Source organism: Condylura cristata, unplaced genomic scaffold, assembly GCF_000260355.1.
Source record: "Condylura cristata isolate star-nosed mole 26May11 unplaced genomic scaffold, ConCri1.0 scaffold00017, whole genome shotgun sequence".
NCBI lineage: Eukaryota > Metazoa > Chordata > Mammalia > Eulipotyphla > Talpidae > Condylura > Condylura cristata.
The window spans coordinates 26,689,399-26,707,505 of record NW_004567118.1 but is presented as its reverse complement, the minus strand read 5'-3'; the positions used below and the strand labels follow the sequence as shown (position 1 = coordinate 26,707,505).

The following is an 18,107-nucleotide window of genomic DNA, read 5'->3' as shown; positions in this document are numbered from 1 at the left end:
GACCATGTGAAGACAGGGAGGGAGGGCGGCCAGCTGCCAGCTACGGACAGAGGCTCAGAGAAGACCAACCCAGCTGAGAGCGTCCTCTTAATTTCTAGCTTCCATAACTCCTTCCAAAACTGTAAGAAAATAAATTTCCATTGCTTAAGAGGCACAGTCTGGGATATTCTCTGTGGTAGTCCTAGCAGATGACTGCATGGGTCATGAAATGGGAGAGGTGACTAGGATTATCCAGGTGGACCCAATGCAATGGCCAGTGTCAGGCACAAAGGTGTAGTGACGGAACTAGAGTCAAACTGATGTCATGTCTGGTTCTGATGATGGAGGAATGTGGCAACCTCTGGATGCTGTGAAGCAATGAAGAGATGTTTCCTGAGAGCCCCTAGGGGCTGTACAGCCCTGTTGACACCTTGATGTGCCCTGGGAGATCCATTTTGGTCTTCTGACATCCAGAAAGGCAAGATAATACATTAGGTGGACTCAAACTACTAAATTTATGATTATTTTAGTAGCCTCAGTAGGCAGCTCACACACTGTCCAATGGACATTTAGATGTGTGAACAAAGCCCTGGAGAGTCAGCAGGGCACAGAAAATAACTGACCATCATGAGGGAAGAAACATTCAGAGAAACATTGAAGGATGAGAGGTGAAGTCTAAGGAAGGGCCTTCTGGGATGCCACATTCCAGGGTAGAAATCACTGCTGTTTCTCTGATGGCAGGGTCTCAGGACACAGGTTGGGTCAGGTGGTGGAGGGGGTGCCCTGGCTAGCGTATGCTTCAAAAGAACACCATTTTGACTCTGGTGGAAAGGTTTCAGAGGCAGCACTGAAGAATAAGGCCTTGAGATACAGTAATAAACAGTCAGGGCCCAGGGAGTTGTGGATGTGCTAGGTAAGTCCCAGGCCTCAGGTCCTGGCTCTCATTCTCTGGCTTCATGCCCCTCCCTCTCACCCCTAATGTCAAGACCTGGCACAGTTCTATTCCAGCAGCCTGGAAAGGCCAGTAGGGGCCAGACTGACTTGAGGTCCAATCTCTGGCCTGCCATAGCACTCCTGTGTCCCTCCTTCTGGCTCTCACTATGTCATAACTGTCCATTTCTTTTGGGACTAGCCTGAGGGCTTCCCGAGGCCAGAACACATGTCCTCCTCTCCAGACCCCCAGGACTGACATCTGGCACACAGTCGATGCTCAGGGATTGAAGTGCCACCGTAACAGCTGCTCCTGAGGTGTGAGCTAGAGACTACTTGAAAAAGGGACCAGAGAAATGAAGTCCTAGGTGTCTGGTGAGTGAATGCACACCTGCCTCCGTGAGGGACATGTGCTTCCCAGTCTGCCAGTTTCCCTTCCGTGCAGCACAAAGGGAAACAGCCACTGTTTACATGCACATCTCTTTATTGATCAAGATGAGCCCAACTCGATCCATGTAATTACCAGCAAGGCTGTTGGCAGTTGCTTTTTCCTATTCTTTCCACCTACAGTGGTGGTTTTGCCAAAACCTGTTATGCAAAAGGAGATAATCTTCATCTGACAGGGGGGTGACCCATGCTGATCCCTTTGGACTAGAGGACCTAGACTGGGAGATGGTCTGGGACTCTCCTTCCCATGCCTGCAGGCCCCAGGATGAGCGAGCTTGGTCCCTCTGGGTATAGCATGGTCCTGATTGGAGACCCAAAGAATTGACTGCACAGAATTGGGGTCTGGCTATGCCAGTGTAGCCCCTGGAGTTATGTGCAACTGGTAGAGACAGGAACCTCAGGTGACAACCTGCTCCCTGGATGCTGAGAACACAGGCACGAGGCTCCAGAGTGGGGCAGGAGGAAGTGATCACCAGGCTTAGCAGGGTTAAGGAGGGAATGGACTCCACTTTCAGTGACTCTCCTTTAGTCTTAAACGAGGCAAGGAGGGTGTTTGGAGAATGGGGGGACAGCACAGTGGCCCACAGCACTTCTCCCTGCAGAAACTTGGAGTCCAGCAGCTTGACTCACTGGAGATGCTTCTTTGGTTCTGAGCACTCCTGGGATGGTGACGCTGAACCTCTGAAGGGGGTATGGACTTGGCTGGCAATGTGATCTGAGGTTGTAAGAGCATCAGCTGGTTCCAAATCCTCCTGCTGAGCATCCTGCAGGATGCAGACTAGGGCTCGCAAGGCCACCCGCTCTGACAGCACCATGCTTGCTGGTGGTCATAAGCCTTTGCATTTGTGCCTCTGACCACTTACATGTCCTACAACCAGAAGCTTGGGAATGAGAACGCATCTGGTTTCTTTCCTAGGGGGTGTTTAGGCCTCCCTTTCATTCTGTCCTCTCTGCCTGTCTACATATTCCGGCTCTATTCCAGCCTTTCCCATCCTGCAGCTCCCAGCCCACCATGCAGCCCTGGTGCCTACTCTGAAGCCCCGGCAGAGCTGGATGGGGCTGGGGTCATGGCTGTGATCTCTGAACCCTGCTTGACTTCAGTCTTGGCTTGGTGTTCCTTCCTTGGTGTCCCTGGGCCTCACTCACCTCCTCTGTAAAGTGAGGATGATGATAACAATCAGAATAAGACTCAGGAGAAGGTTGAGTCAATGCAAGATCACTCCCGGACAGGAAGTTAGGACCAAGAAATGTTTGTGATTTTCAGCTCAATACCTCCCTCTGCTCTTCAGACACCATTCTAGAATGCCTTCATGTCAGCTGATGTTTACGCTCCATCCTCCCACCCCCACCTACCCTCCAGCCCCAGTTGGAGTCACCCAGAAGCCTCACCAGTACATGCTCAGTTCTCTTGCACACATTTAATAGGACATATTTGGGGTTCATGTTTTAGATTTCCAGAGACCTCTGCAGGACTGGAGATGGCGATGGAGTGGTGGGTTTAGGGGGTAGGCATGGGACGACGTGTCTCTGGCAATGCTGCAGGTGAAGGAGCGATAAAACACAGCTTCCTTGGGGAGACCCAGTACCATCCTCTTGTTTCTTTCAGGACAGAATAAACAAAGTCACAGACTCTATGGTTTGGGGCCAGAGAGGGGAACTAAGCAGAAGAGCGTTGGGATCTGAGACCCAGAGAGACAGAGGAGGCTGGACCAGGCAGAAGAAGCAGGGCTTAGAGGAGAATGAGCCCACGGAGCTGCTGGAGTGGACTGCCATCCTTTCTTGGGCTCACCCTTGTTGGTTCATGTGGACACTGACAGGCTGATCTAGGATAGTTGCCTGCATCACCTGGATCATGAATCATTCTGGAAGGTTCTTTCTCATTATTTTTTGGTGTCAACATTGGACTTAGGTGGACAAAGAGAGAGTTGGAAGCTTCTGCTTTGTCACCCCACCAGCATCTCAGAGTAGGTCCCTGTGAGTCACTCAGAGGAACTACTCTGGAAACTCACCATCGGGGCAGGGTGGATGGCGGGGGTGGGGGTTAGAGGAATGAATCAGTGGATACAATCTTGGACTTCCTAGTGGAGCAAAATTCCTAATGGAACACAGCAGATCCTGTTCACTGAATACAATTCTACACTAGCCAATTTCTTTAGGTCTCACTCAATACAACTCTCCCCAGCAGAGTAGCTACGAGCAGGATAATGTAATCCTGAAGGCTGAACAAGGGGATGCGGTTCTGATCCCTTCCATGGGCGGGAAAGCAGTCGTGGTAGTGATATCTTTTCTAGAAAGATGGCGTCTGCCCTAGGCTGTGTCATCAGGACTAACAGCTGTACATTAGCTTTTCATGTCACAAAAGTGTCATGATATCTTGACTGAATTTGTCACTGGTGTGACAATTGTGTGGGGAGCCAGTGGGTGTGCACAGAGAATCTCCTCATTTTTCTTGCTGAGAAACTCGCTGGAGATACAGGGAATGCAGGGGCCCGCTGGGGTCCCAAGTTCAGAGCAGCTTCTATCATCATGATTATCCAAAGAATAGGATCTACCGAGACCCGCAGGGAAGCAACATCCACCTAGGCCTCACCCCACCCCTAAGTGGGCGGCGAAGTGGCATCTGGAACATGTGGGTTGCCAGTGAGCTAGCTGGGAATCCACCTTGCTCCCATGTCCAGCAGCACTAAGGAACGTGAGAGTGATATCCTGGGGTCAGTACTGAATCAGTGCTTGTGTCAAAAGAACGGGAAGTGATTGGCAAATCCTGGAGCTTGAGGTGCTAAAATTACATTACCCACAAGATTGGTCCTGAGTACCTGGGTGCAGAAGACTGAGAGCTCGAGGATTCACTGAATGAGCACATGGTCATGCAAGGTGACCATGACAGGCTCCCGGACTTTGGCTCCTGAAATGGACGAGGCAGTCATGTCCAAATGATACAGGTACCTGCCTGCATGATGAAGAGGGAGCAGGGTGAGGTTCTGCCTCTGCCCCTGGAGGCCTGTTAGAGGTTGCTGTGACTGAGGGCAGGTGGCCTCCTTGCAGCCAGGCAGTGCAGCTGCTGTCTCACAGGCACTTTTCCACCTGAGGGCCTCAGGTTGCTACCTGGAGCTCCAGGTTTCGGGAGCACATAACTCACAGAGCTCTCTGCCTGGTGAGCCCTCTGGAAACTGCCTTCCAGTTGGCCCAGGAGACTCCCAGTGTGCCCCTGGCCAAGCTGCACTAAAGCACTTTGGGAAGCAGGTGCAGACAGGACTAGAGGAGGTGATGGAAGGTTTGGGAGGTTAAGGAAACGGCCAGGCTCTGTCCTCTCACTTTCGCACAGGTACTTCCTGCTGCTTGAAATGCTTTTCCTTCCTGTTCACTAGCTCTAATCTTTGCTTCTGTTCTGAGTTTAGATGATGTGGGCCCAGGAACCACTTTGTCCTCTCCCAAGCCTGGGCTAGCTGCTGTCTTCATGCTCCCACATGCCCAAGCTCCCCCATCAGGTGCTCAGCACAGGCTCCCCCGCCCCCCACTGGCTTGAGTGTGTCTCTCAGGTTGGGGCCATGTCTGTTTTTTTCCCATCCCAGGGTCTGGCCCACAGTTGGGCACTCAATACATATTTGCTTGTTTGCAGGGTGGGAGAGCAGAAGCTGGGATTTTCTAAAGTCAAATCCATTTTTGGAAACCTATTGACCATTCAAATATAGAATTTGATCTTCTTGGTTTTGATTCTTCAAGGAAGTGAAGGAGAGCAATTTTACAGATTTTCTCTACAGTTCCCCATCTCGAATATGGAGTGAGGTGGCGGGGAGAGGGAAGGAGGAAATTAGAGCACCCTGCCCTTGACTGGTTGGCAATTCAGAGGGTGGAGTAGTCAAGGAGAAGGAGTTAGGTGGGAGGGGAGGCACCCTGACACCCCCAACCCATCTCACTGCTGCTGATAGAGATACTGTATATTGGGACTTGAACTTCTTTGGTTAGCTGGCTCCCAAAGTCTTGTCTAGGGCAGTAAGCCTTCTGGGAAAGTGTTTTTCCAGCTGCATTTTCCCATTCCTTCTTTGGAATGTTTGATACTTGTGTCTTGTCTGGTCTTTTGAAATGTAAATCAGTGTCTGCCAGGGAGCTGGGGCTGGCAAACTCAGAGGGTCAACACTCAGCCTTCCCTCCCCTCAGGAAGGACCTCTACTGGCCAGCGTGGGTTCTAGAAGGATACACATGTGGACTCCAGGCACTCAGATATGTAAGCAGAGGTCTCCCGGGGGGCATAGTCCACCCAAGGGATTTCCCAACATGCATAGAGCTTGGCAGAGTCTGATAAATGACACTCGGATGCACAAGCAGGACACGAGACTCACAAAGGGGCTGGCTGCAGCCAGGATGCGAGGGGGAGTCAGCAATGAAAGGTACATCCAGCAAGTCCCCAGCTAGTGGGCGCAGGCCTGGGCTTTCCCACAGGCCAGGAAGAGACCTTGCCAGGATCAGTTTTATGGCAAACCCTACCAACGGGAGATGGCGACGCTAGAGCTCGGCCATCACTCTCATTCTTCTGGTGAAGTTGGTAGGGTGATGGGGGGGACAGAGGGTGGCACCGCCATCAGCAATTCAGGAAGAAGGACTTGACATTCTGGAATAAACTGGACTTCTGTCTCTGCTTCTGCTTCTTTTTGATGATGGGCACCCACACCAGCCCGCACACCAGCGTCATGAGTCCCAGGGACAGGAAGGCAGGCCCTATCATCTTAAGGGCCTTTCTGACGTTGTCATCCATGCCCAGGGTGTAGGCCAGGCAGGTGAGAACCACCCCAAAGAGGAGGATGGCCCCACCTACTGACATGATGACTACCGGCTTCCGGTAGATTTCCCAGTTACTCCGGGGGGTGGTGGTCCAGACGGACTCGCTTCTGGAGCTGATGCACAGAGAGCTGGCGGTCTGGCTGGGCAGAAGGTCCTTGGACTCTGGAGACTTCTCATCCACCTCCAGGGCCTTGGGGGGATCCTCCATGGTTACAGTGCCTCAGCACCAAACACCTGGAGCCTGCAACAGTGAGAAGAGAGGGTGAAGCCAAGAGAATCTGTGAGCCTTCCTGATTCCAGCGTCTACTGCAGCCTGGCTCTCAGTGGAGGCTCATGCAGAAGCCAGAGGAAATCAGATGAATCTACGTAAAAAAGAAACGTGTGGTGGGATGGTGTTTTCCTATGAGAAAAAATGTATCATTCTAATCAACACTTAGTTTTAGCACTTAAAAATGGAACAATGTTTTTTTTTTAAATTTATTTATTTATGCATACAGAACTGGGGTACAGGCCAGAGGTACAGGGGTGGAGATAGGATTCACCAGAGAGTGGGGAGCAGAGCAGGCAGATGGATGAAGTACACTGCTGAGGGGAGCAGCAGGCAAGAGCAGGCAAGACAGGGGAGGTCTGCTGTGCCCTGTAGATCATCTCTGGGGCGGAGGATCGAACTCGCACTGAAGTGGCTGTGACCAGCCACATTGTACCACCAGGGAGGGCCCAGTGGTTTGCTTGCTTGTTTGTTTTTTCCCAGTGGTTTATTTTTAAGAACAGTTTGTTTAAAACACAAACCTACATTTTATTGAGTGACGTCTTATTTTCAAACTTCATATATAACTTTCTAGCTGTGTGACCTTGAGTGAAACACGCAACCTCTCTGTGCTTTAGTTTCCTTATCTATATATAAAACAAGAGCTATTTATGCCATAGGGGTTTCAAAATCCTTAAGTAATCTAAGACATGTAACGCAGTGAAATACTCTCTATATACTGTAAATACTCTGTAGGTGGTACTATTTGCCTATTCAAATAGTGATACTTTATACATAAGTGTGTGTGTATGATTGCTGTCTGTCAGATATTGCTCTAAGCACCTCATTCATCAAGTGAAAGCTTCACAATGACCCTGTAAATTAAATGCTAACCTTGTTTTACAGGTGAGAAAGTTAAAACTCAGAGAGGGTAAGGAAACTTATTACAAAGTAAGAAACTGCCTGAGGCTGAATTTGAGCCCTGTCTGCTCTTGCTTTTAAATCCCAGGCTGAAGAACATCTTTCAGGGTACCTGAAGTTTTATAGGCTTGTCAGCACAAGACAATGAAGCCTCAGCTTCAGTGTGGCCTCCCAATTGCTAATTGCCACTGTCCAGTTACTGCCAGAACAATCTTCACGAAAGAGCCAGAAAGTTCCAGAAAGATCTCCATCTTTCTGTACCTTAAGAATGTCCATCATCTACGCCAACTGTCCTTTCCCATCTCTCTTCTAGAGCCTGCCTATGTACTTCCTGGTCCTTGGAGCTATAGTCATACTTCGTGTCCCCCAAACCCCCAACACACATACACACTGAGGGCGAGAGGGTCCTCTCTCTGCAATTTCAGAGGCATCAAAACTTTTCCACTGGAGCTGTACTGACTCAAATTCTTTTCATGACAAAATTGGAATTGCAGTTTGAGTGCAAGGCCTCTGCTTTCTACCTCTAGGGATTAGGTGCTTTTACTCCCTCACCCCCTTTTCCTCCCCTTCCTCAGGAGCCTGGTTCTTCCTCTGACCTCTCTATGTCTCCTGCCTGGCTCTCTCAGACCCCACTCAACTCAGCATTGCTCATAACCCTTTCTATGAGTGGGATGGAGACAATTCTTCTCATACTTATTGGAAAGGTGGAATGTTCACCTTAATTATAATGGGCTCCCCTTCTCCACCCCAAACTGGGTTACAGTTAATCCCTAATATGGTGTGTTTTGGAAACCATGTTACCAACTCCTGGGTTAAAGACAGTTTGGGATAAAGGGTGAAGGAGATGGTTTCTGAACTGGTGGTTCCCCAAACCTAAGGCTTTGGAAGCTTCTGCATCTTTGTCAAGGCACTGTCACACACGGGAGCTTCCTTTAGTGTTTGTTTTCTTCAGTGTTTCCTGAAATATTCATTGCAAACTGAATTTGCTCAACCCCACCCTACTTCCACCATCACAGCTGATCAGGCCAGCCTGGGATTCCCACCTTCCAAGTAAAGTCTCTTGGCTTCTAGATGGAGTCTTTACAGATCCATTTTTCCTCCCTTGACAGGGGCAAGAGTAACATTGCCACGCCTTCAAAATGCAGATCTTTTCATCACATCCACTCATCTAGAGCGTGGATATTGGCTCTCTGCTCTCAGAGACTGAAAAGTATGATGGCTGTGCCTCTGTAAGTACACACACAGGTGTTCATTTCCTTTCAATCCTGCAGTATATTTGCATAAGCCAGTCATCATTTTTAAAGTGACCTGTGTCCCTGTGACTGGTGTAGAGAAGGGATCAGACAGCATGTTATGAAATCCGAGTCTAGAAGTGAGTGTTGGTCACTGCACCTTTCGCACATTCTGTCTGAATTATCAGGGGGATGTTCTTTCTGGGTAGCTGTTCCTGCCTGGCAGCGGGGCCCCCCTGGCAGAGTGCTTGCTGGAGACGCAGAACATGGGGATGCCCAGTTGTGCTGAAGGGGAGCTGTGCTCTGGGAGAGAGGAGACTACTGCTGTGAGCAGGAAGTGTGCAGCTGGAGCAGGACCAGGCCAGGAGATGAATCCCAGAGACAAGAGAGGGATGTGAGACATGAGGCCTCCCAGGAGCATCTTACACATGCACTGTGGCCCTGTGAGGAGCTCATTTGCCCATTCCCATTTAATAAGGGTAGAGACTCGGGAGATACCCGCTGCTTTCTGGTTAAAGGCAAAGTCTTTGAGCTGGAAGCTCCTTGCACAAGAACATGGCTGGTTCTGAGGTATCCCAAGGATCTTTCAGTTTTGAGAATCTCTGAATTTTTCACTTTGTAGGGGGTTCATCCTGCCATAAAGCAACCTTTCAGTGAATATGAAAGGACAGAGATAACTAGTAGTGTAGTGATTCACGACATTAGAGAAATAAGGACACTGTTGTATGTTTTTTTCTAATGTTATATATATATATTTTTATTTAAAGTACTATTTTTACTCAGAGGTTATGTCCACTTCTGGAAATGGAAATATTCTTGATTTTATGAAATGACTGTGGTAGAAGATGATCATTGGTTCTGTTGCCATCTGCACTTGCTGAAAATAAAAATTGGTCATCCAATGCAGATTATCTGTCTACCTACCTACCGATCTACCTATCTACCCTACCTGTCTATCTATCTACCCACCTACCTATCAATCAATTGATCTTCTGATCAATCTATCAATCATCATCATCATCTACCTAACTTGTAATAGCCCATGATATAGTCCCAAAGAATGGGAACCATTTCTTAGCTGACTTCCTCAGGCGGGGTAGGTCCTTGGAAGAGTGATGGGCAGGCAGGGCTTTCTTTTCTAGTAGTGACTGAAGGGGAAGCAGTTCCCTCTTGAGCAAGGTGAACATAGTCTCTCTCTGCAGGCAGGAGTTTGGCACTGCTTTAAACAGAGGAGGCAGGCAGGGCTGGGTGGTGGGATGAAGACTATGGTGGGAAGAAGCATGCCTGCATGGTTTCAGCAAGTCAGCAAGCTTACTGGGCACTCCTAGGTCTTTGACATCAGGAGATTGCTGTTTGAAAACAGTTTGCCTCATAAATTTAGTAGCCTGAACAGGTTACTAAACTCCCATGCGACTTACTATTCCTTTGTGTAAAATAGAAATAACAGTATCTACTTCATAGGGGTGTGGTGGCTGTTGGATTTCATAAAACACTGCTACATTGTGTGACACATTGTAGATGCTCAAAAGGAAATGGTCCCAGTTGTCATTATAATTATTTCCTTTCTTGGTCCCTGCTTGTCATTGACAAGGTGAAATTGGGGCTACTGTCTAGAGTTGTTTTAGATCCGTCCATAGTTGGCGAACTGAACTTGAATCCTGAGAACTCGGCTTTTCTAAAAATCACCAATTCAGAGACCACTGTGTTCTAGTAGGTCCCCTCCTTTTCCCCTGTTCCAGCTTTCTCAGCTGTGGCGTGATGGACATTTTTGGGGTCTGATGACCCTTCAATATAGGAGCTGTCCCATGCACGGTAGCGTATGCCACTAACTGCCATCAGCACACACCCTCTAGTCATGGAAACAAGAAAGGTCTCCAGACTTTGCCCAGGGGGTTCTTGGGGGAGTGAAATCACTGCAGTGAGAACCCCTGCTCTGTGGAGGCCCTCCCCTCCTGGGAAGCTTGCAAGCTGCAGTGCTTTAGGGCTCGTTCAGAGCTACTCATCCTCCACCTCCCTTGAAGCTAACTGGCCCTGCCTAGCACTCGGCAGATGGTCACAGGACTTGTCCCACTGCCAAAGCTCTGTGGGGGGCCAGGGACACATGGCGAGCTGGTCCATAAGAAGAACCATACTTGGGTGTAGCTTAGTCCCTGGGGGTTTGGCTTGTGTGTCTCAGAGGGTCCCTTGTCCCCCACAGTAGGGTGAATTGACCACTCAGCACCTCAAAATGGGGCCTTATTTGGAAAGGGTCTTCACAGAAATCTCCAGATGAGTCATCATGCCATCAGCTAGCCCAAACCCAGTCACTAGTGTCCTTATAAGAGAAAGGAGAGAGACATTTGACACACAGAGAAGAGATGGAAGCTGAGTGGCATCTCCACAGCTGAGGAGTAACCAGGGCTACCAGCAGCAACAGCCATGAGGAGAAAGTTTCCTCCTCAGTGTCCTGAAGGAGCCAACTGATGCCTCTGTGATTTTGGACACCTGGCATCCCAAACTGTGAGAGAACAGACTTCTGTTGTTTGAAGTGAGCAAGTTTGTGGTCATTCCTTTAAGAGTCTTAAAGAAATGATACACTCACCTTCCTTTAAAGTCCCTGACACTCAGAGGTAGGCAAGGAAAGAGGCCTCCTGGGGCTGCGCTTGTGGAGGAGAGAAACGGAGACATTGGCAGGCACTGGGCCTCCTGGACTGACCACAGATTTGAATGGTGGCTCAGCTTCAGAGCTGCTTTGAGAAGGGAGACCAGGTTGGAGACTAAACAGGAGTCGATGGGGAGACTTACTGTGGCACACAGTTGGGGAGTGCTGGCTGGTGTTATGAAGGGCCACCGGTCTGGGTCCCCAGGAGAAGGACATAGGCTGTCCCCTGAACATAGACAGGCATGGATCTCCAAACAGGATGCTGACCAAGAGAAGCCAGACTTATTTCTATTGACTGAAAATTCCATTTACATGAGAGGAAATTTCATTTGCCTAAAATTAAAAAATGTGTCAGACCATCTATGCTTTGAGAGACTAGATCATCGGACAGTGGTATGGGGTATGGATAGGACGCGTGAATAGTGCCTGGAAGGGGGGCCGCCCTGGACTTCTGGGTGCTGGATATGTTCTGACTCCTGATCTGGCGGTGGCTGGCACATGGGTGTGCACTGTTTGAGTATTTACTTAGGCTATCAATACTGTGTGTGTGTGTTAAATGTTTAACATTCAGCAAACTGTTTAAACAAAGATAATTAAAAAGCTATACTTGGATGCCATATTTCCTTCTGTTTGGATTCTGAGTCAAAACTATTGTACAAAGACCTAGAGGGATCATTTTAGGGACATTTGAATACAGACTGGGTATTAGCTGACATGAAAGATTTAAAATTTGCGTTACGTATGACAGTGTCATCGTGGACATAAGACATCATGACATCTCATTGCAAAGTGTTTTAAGATACATCTCCGAATCTATAAGGTGTCTTTTGTGCTCTTACTACGTCTGGGAGGGAAGGAGAGATGTTAGTCTGATAAGCCCAGACACATCCCTAGTCATCTCTGGAGCAATAATTCACTTATCTCACTTTGAATCTCAGACACTCAGGAGTCTACTAGAGGGAGAAGTATTTGATCCTTATGATCTTGGTCTCACACTATTCCTCACTAACTTGCACAACCCACACACACACACACACACACACACACACACACACACACCATAAGCTGGGGGATGAATATGAAAGTGAAAGAAAAAGTGAAAACTCCCCTGCCAGTTCTCTCCTCTTGTGTGAGCCGTCCCTTCACCTAATTTGTTGAAGACTTCACTGAGTGAGCGGATACTCAAGGTGAGTGAGGAACACATCGGCCTCGAGCCCGTCTAGCAAGAGGGACATTGTCTCTGTCGCATCTGTGACTCTGTGTCCTTCATAGGAGACATCAGAATTGCTGAGAAAGCATTTGTTGTAGTGTTGGTGAGCCCTGAGCACTGCTAGCTGGGCATTGGTTAGCACTGGGAGAAACCAGGCTCCCAGCCATACGTGGAAATGTTATGTGTAGATGGTGACACCAAGTAAGTAGAGAATCACAAGTACAGTGGTCAGCAGACCAGGCCCAGCAGGGTTAGTAAGTAGTCTGATGAACTTCTGCCATCTGAACCTGAATGGGAGAATCTTCTGAATCTGTTGGTTGTTGGGCCAAGCATCCCAGCATTTGCTCTGTCTCCAGCTCCTTGAAAACCTGTGTTTCCTTCCAGGGAGGTTATCTTTTCTAGCGACAAGACAACATTCTTGTGTATTCTCTCTTTTACTCTCAATCTCTGCCCCCGCCCCCCACGCCCATGACTCACATAATAGCATCACACTCGAAATCAAATATGAGGAAACATTAAAAATGATTAAATCTAGGTGATGGTCTATGGAAATTCATTATATTAATGTCTCTCCTTTTATGCATGTTTGCCAACATTATAATAAATGAGAGGCTGAATGTACAGAGGACAGATGGCCAGACCTTACTTAAAAACAGAACTCAACACATGGGGATTACAATTGAGATGAAAATAAATGTGCAAAATGATGTAAAAATAAACTATTATATAAACTACTATATATATATATAAACCAACAGATCTCAGACCCACAAACTGCAGCAACCAAGGCAGGAAATCAACCCCTTATCTACACTTCCCAGATAGGAAGTCAGCTTGCTACCTCCAGTCAGTCTTTGAGGAAGCAAGACCACTATCACTAGCCATCAGCCCAGGAAGTCACACGACAACTGAGGACAACTGATTTTTGACAAATGCACCCACCTACTTCAGGAGAGGAAGGAAAGTCATTTCAACAAATGGTGCTGGTATGATTGGATATTCATGCGGAATAAAATGAAATGACCCTCTCCATGCCATCAACAAAAATTCTGAGATGGGGGCATGAGTATAATCTGAACTCAAAAGCTATAACTATGAAGCTCTTAGGAAAAAGTATAGCAGAATATCTTTATGACCTGGAGGCAGGTGACATTTCTTAGGACAGAGAAAGCAATAATGAAAAAAGAAAGAAAAAAAAAATCAATAGATTTTATCAAAAATTTAAAACTCCTGCTCGAAAAGTTACTCAGAAGAAAATGAATAGGCAAGCTAGGGACTGGGAGAGAATTTCTGCAAAGTATGTACTTGTTGTGTTGAAAGATTTGTATCTGGAATATATAACACAATATACAATTAATAAAAGTAAAAACAGCCCTCTATTTAAAAATAGGCAAAATAATTTGGAAAGAATCATTATAAAGGGAGGTAAACAAAGGAACACAAAACCCATGGAAAAAAATGTACAATGTGGGATTTTACAGGAAAATGTAAATTAAAACCATAGAGTGATAAGCCACATATTCACCAGAAATTTAAAAAATCTCATGATACCAAATGCTAGCAAGGAGATGGAATAACCAGAGCTCGCATACCCTACTGGTGGGTAAAAAAAATGGACAACCCTGTTGGAAAAATTTGGTAGTTTCCTATAAGGTCAAACAAAGCTCTGCCCTCGGAGATGCAATTCACTCCTGCCTCAGTTCCTGACTGTGTGTATGACGGGCTGTGCCACACGGCTGCCTGTGCAGCAGGTAAGGCCCCGATGTCTGTGTCATGACACAGTGATGAAATCACCTAAGGACACATTTCTTAGAATGCATCTTCCATGAAGTCATGTGTGACCATATGTTTGTCAAGGAGAAACGAAAGTAGTTCCACTCCTAGATATTTACCAGTCCAAGATAAATGAAAACCTCTGTCCACAAAAGGCGTAAGTATATAGTCATAGCAGCTTTATTCAGAATAGTCCAACCCAGAAAACAACCTAAATGTCTAGGATCGAAAGGAAAGTGTATATTCGTACATGGGATGTTTTTAAACAACAAAGAGGAACTTACTTTTCATGTGCCCATCACATGAACAAGTTTCACAGACAGATTGAATGAAAGAGTTCATATATTGCATGTTTACATTTATGTGATATTCTAGAAACTTCTTTAAATTTTTTTAAAAAGATTTGTTTATGCATACAGAATTGGGTGCAGGTCAGAGGTGGGGAGGAGGATTCCCCAGAGACAGAGTGGGAAGCAGATGGACTGAAATACACTGCTGGGGGAAGCAGTGGGTGGGACAGGAAATTCTGCTGCACCATGTGGGTCAGCTCCCTGGCCAGAGATCGAACTCATGGTGCAGTGGCTGCAATAGCTTCATAGTGTTGTGCTTTAACCCGTTGTGCCACTGATATTCTAGAAACTTCTAAGAACTGAACTGATCTAAGGTAACAAAACTCAAACAGTGGTTATAAGGGTGGGAAGGCTAGCTGGGCTTCTCTGGGGTGGATGGAAATGTTCTATCTTGTGATGTTGTTGTGTGTTAATAGGGAGCCTATTTATCAGATGGTACACTAAGACTGGTGTGTAAATTGCACCCCACACAAAAGGGTTGTGAAAATCTTAAAGATAGTTGAGTGAGTCACGTGGGGAGTAGGACAAAGTCCAGCTAACCCAAATTTGTTGAAAATGATTGAGGCCATATGAAAAAGCATGTGAACAGGCACCAGCTTGCCCTGGAAAAGGAAATTAGGGGTGTGGGCAAGGGTAAAGTGACCCCGGAAAAAGGCAGAAATGTTAAAAGGAAATCTAGGGGGTGAGGCTGCTCCTGGCTCTCACTGTATAACTGATTGTGGAAAGGCAAGGTGCTCAGAGGAAAGGAAAATACTCCTTGGAGAAGTTGGGAATTTTGACAGGTGATAGAGATGGGGAGGGGAAGGGGAAGAGCATCACTTCCAAGATCCCCAAGTTGTCTCTCTAAAGCAGAAGCAGCAAGGCGTGCTTGAGGAGCACTAACGCCCTTTGGGCAGGAACCGCCATTTTCAGACAGTGAGCTGGCGACCATGTCCCGCGCTTTACCAGCATCGCCTCATTCAACCCCCCTCATAGATCACTGAGGGACATGCACTGTTAATCTCATTTCACAGTTGAGGAAGTTGAGGATCAGAGAGGTTAAGTGACTTGTCCAAAGTCACTCAGCAGAAGAATATCAAGGCAGGACCCTGTCTGACTGCAGAGCCCCAGAGCCTGGGTTTGGTCTATACTGACTACCACCTCCCCTCCAGCTCCCCACTGTGGGCCGGTTTTGATTTTGTTTTCAAACTGGGGGACCATGAGAGGAGAGGACACTTGAATAAACATGAGCAGTGAAAGAAATGCAGTGGTGGCTGCCAGGGTGAGGGTCAGCCAAGCGCGTCTGGGGAGCTGTGAGGACATGGGGTGGGGCTGGGACCAGCAGGGCATGCAACGCCCCCCCTCCTCGCACCCCCCCCCCCGCCCTGTGTCCAAGTGGAGCATTAGAGCGCCTGTACATACCTCTTATTTCACCTGGAACACCTCTTCTCCATCTCAGTCAGAGGAGGGTGGTATTATAATTCCCACTTTACAGTAAGGAAACTGAGGTGCAAACCTGCCTGGCCCCAAACTCAAGCTTCTGCATCCTGCACCAGCCGCACTCTCTCAAGGATGGAGCCCTGCCTGTCCCTTGCCCTTCCCCCCCCCTTCCTCTTCAGTGCACCCCTCCACCCCTCCACCTACACACACTCCCTGACATGCTGAAAGACAGTCAATATTCGTAGGCTGCCAGATTCAGTCAAGCAAACGACAAAATGCCCGATTAAATTAGAATTCAAGATAAACAACAAGTGCTTCTGTAGTCTAACCGTGTTCTAAATACTGCACAGCACATACTTACGCCACACGTTTGTTCTTTGAATTTGTCAGAACTTCGAACTTGCATCCTTGTGATGTACATGCTAACTAACTGATATTACGAGGCCCTGTTGTGCTTGGGCCGGAGTTATCTGCCCCCTCCCCAGCTTCTCTCCCAGATAGCAGCTGGGCTATTTTGGGAATTGTAAGAACATGTGTGAGCCCTATTACCTCGCAGTGGGGGAAGTGAGCCCCGGGCCAGAGTCCTGGGCCTTCCAGTGGGAAGGGAGGAGATGGGGATACGGAATGCAAGGGGCAGAAATAGTAAGAGGAATTGTTCTGAGAAAGGCCTGACCAGGCATTTGCTTTTGAAATCCCTGAGAAATGGAGGGTCTTGCTCTCTCCCCATGGAGTCCTACCAGCACCCCACCGAGCTGCCAAGGATAGTGGCTCCCCCCCAACCCCCTGCAGCTGTTCCCCTGATAAGGTGGTGGCAGCTGTTCCCCTGATAAGGTGAGTGGGGCCCGGTGCCTGGGCTGATAAAGTAGGGGCCAGTGTGTTTTGAACGCCTGGGCACGGCCACCCGGTCATCTGCTCACAGCACTTCTAGGAAGGGAAGTTCCCCAAAGGTCATACTCGGCCCAGAAGGTGCCACTCACCTCTCCCTTTGCACATGAAGCCAGTGCCCAGTGCCCCGGCGCTGCCCCATGGCAAGGTGCACAAACAGCCCTGGTGATGGTGTCTGCTTTCACCTGCGTTACCATCCCCGGGTGCATGTTCACTGCTTCTGCTCGATCCTTGTTTACAGGCGCCCGCTTGCTTTTTCCCCTTCCGCAGGCGAGACAGGCCCCCACCTGCCATTGTGCTGCACCTTGTTCTCTAACATCTGCCCTGGGCTCCTGCCACACCTGCCCAGGGAGGGCTTGACAGGCACTGAGGTCTGATAGGGGATGTTCAGGATGACAGAGTGTGCAAGGCCCCGCCCCTGCAGGCTGGGATCTGAGGGTGGCCTTTACTTCCCTCCTGGTTCCTTTTTTGTTCCTGCCGCTGCTCAGCTTTGGGAGTTGAACCCTGCTCAGCCACTGCCACAGTGGCCACAGGGTGAGGCCCGAGGCTGTACACACGGGGCTGAAGCAGGTGCAAAGCAGCGGCATCCCTTTCCTGGCCAGCATGAGCCAAGCAGGCATTTGCCTCGACGGTGCTGGCAGTCCTTTTCGGTCTGCTGGCAGTGGCTGTACCCCCTCCCGGGGGACAGCCCTTCTCCTCTGCCTGTCATTCACGTTTGTTATCCCAGTCCAGTCCACAGATGCAACATACTCCAAAGCAAGTGGAAGCCAGCGCGTTCCTCCAGGGAACATGGCGGGAAGTGCTGAGGGGATGGATCCCCTTTCCACTTACCTGTCTTTGTATCCAGGGAAGGACGGGGATCTGGGAACCACACACAATTCACACAGGGAAGAAGCCAGCAGTGAGTTTCTGTTCAAGTTCTTCATCCCAGCCAGAGAGAGCCTCCCTGGCCCCTTCCAGGAGTTGGTGTGCAGCGAATCACTGCTGAGCAGGCTCCAGTGGGGATGAGCTCACTAGGATATGGGCTAATGGCTTAACCCTTTGCAGGGTATAGCACTGATACTGTGGCTTTGTCTCAGCTCAGCTCAGCCACTATTAGATGAACCTTGTGAAAAATTAATGAAGCTTCTCTGCAGTCTGTCTTCGAGTTTTGGTGGAGAGGTGCATTAGGTTGGTGCCTGGCAGGGCTGCTTCTTCTGACCCAGGTTCAAAAATCAGGAGACCTGGAGTTTCTGGTTTGGTACATGTGTGATGGTGATAGTGGTGGGGATGGATTGTCAAAGGGTGGGTTACC

General features: G+C 48.5%; 1 protein-coding gene across 1 annotated transcript; it reads right to left on the bottom strand.

Annotated features, from left to right (window-relative positions):
- Positions 1-2,754: 2,754 nt before the first annotated feature.
- PIRT (phosphoinositide-interacting regulator of transient receptor potential channels) lies at positions 2,755-17,842 on the bottom strand. Its single transcript, XM_012726392.1, has 2 exons — positions 17,645-17,842; positions 2,755-6,376 (listed from the first exon to the last, which is right to left on the bottom strand). Exon 2 carries the CDS (start codon positions 6,341-6,343, stop codon positions 5,936-5,938), a length of 408 nt encoding a protein of 135 aa, XP_012581846.1. The 5' UTR covers positions 6,344-6,376; positions 17,645-17,842; the 3' UTR covers positions 2,755-5,935.
- Between the last annotated feature and the right edge of the window lie 265 nt (positions 17,843-18,107).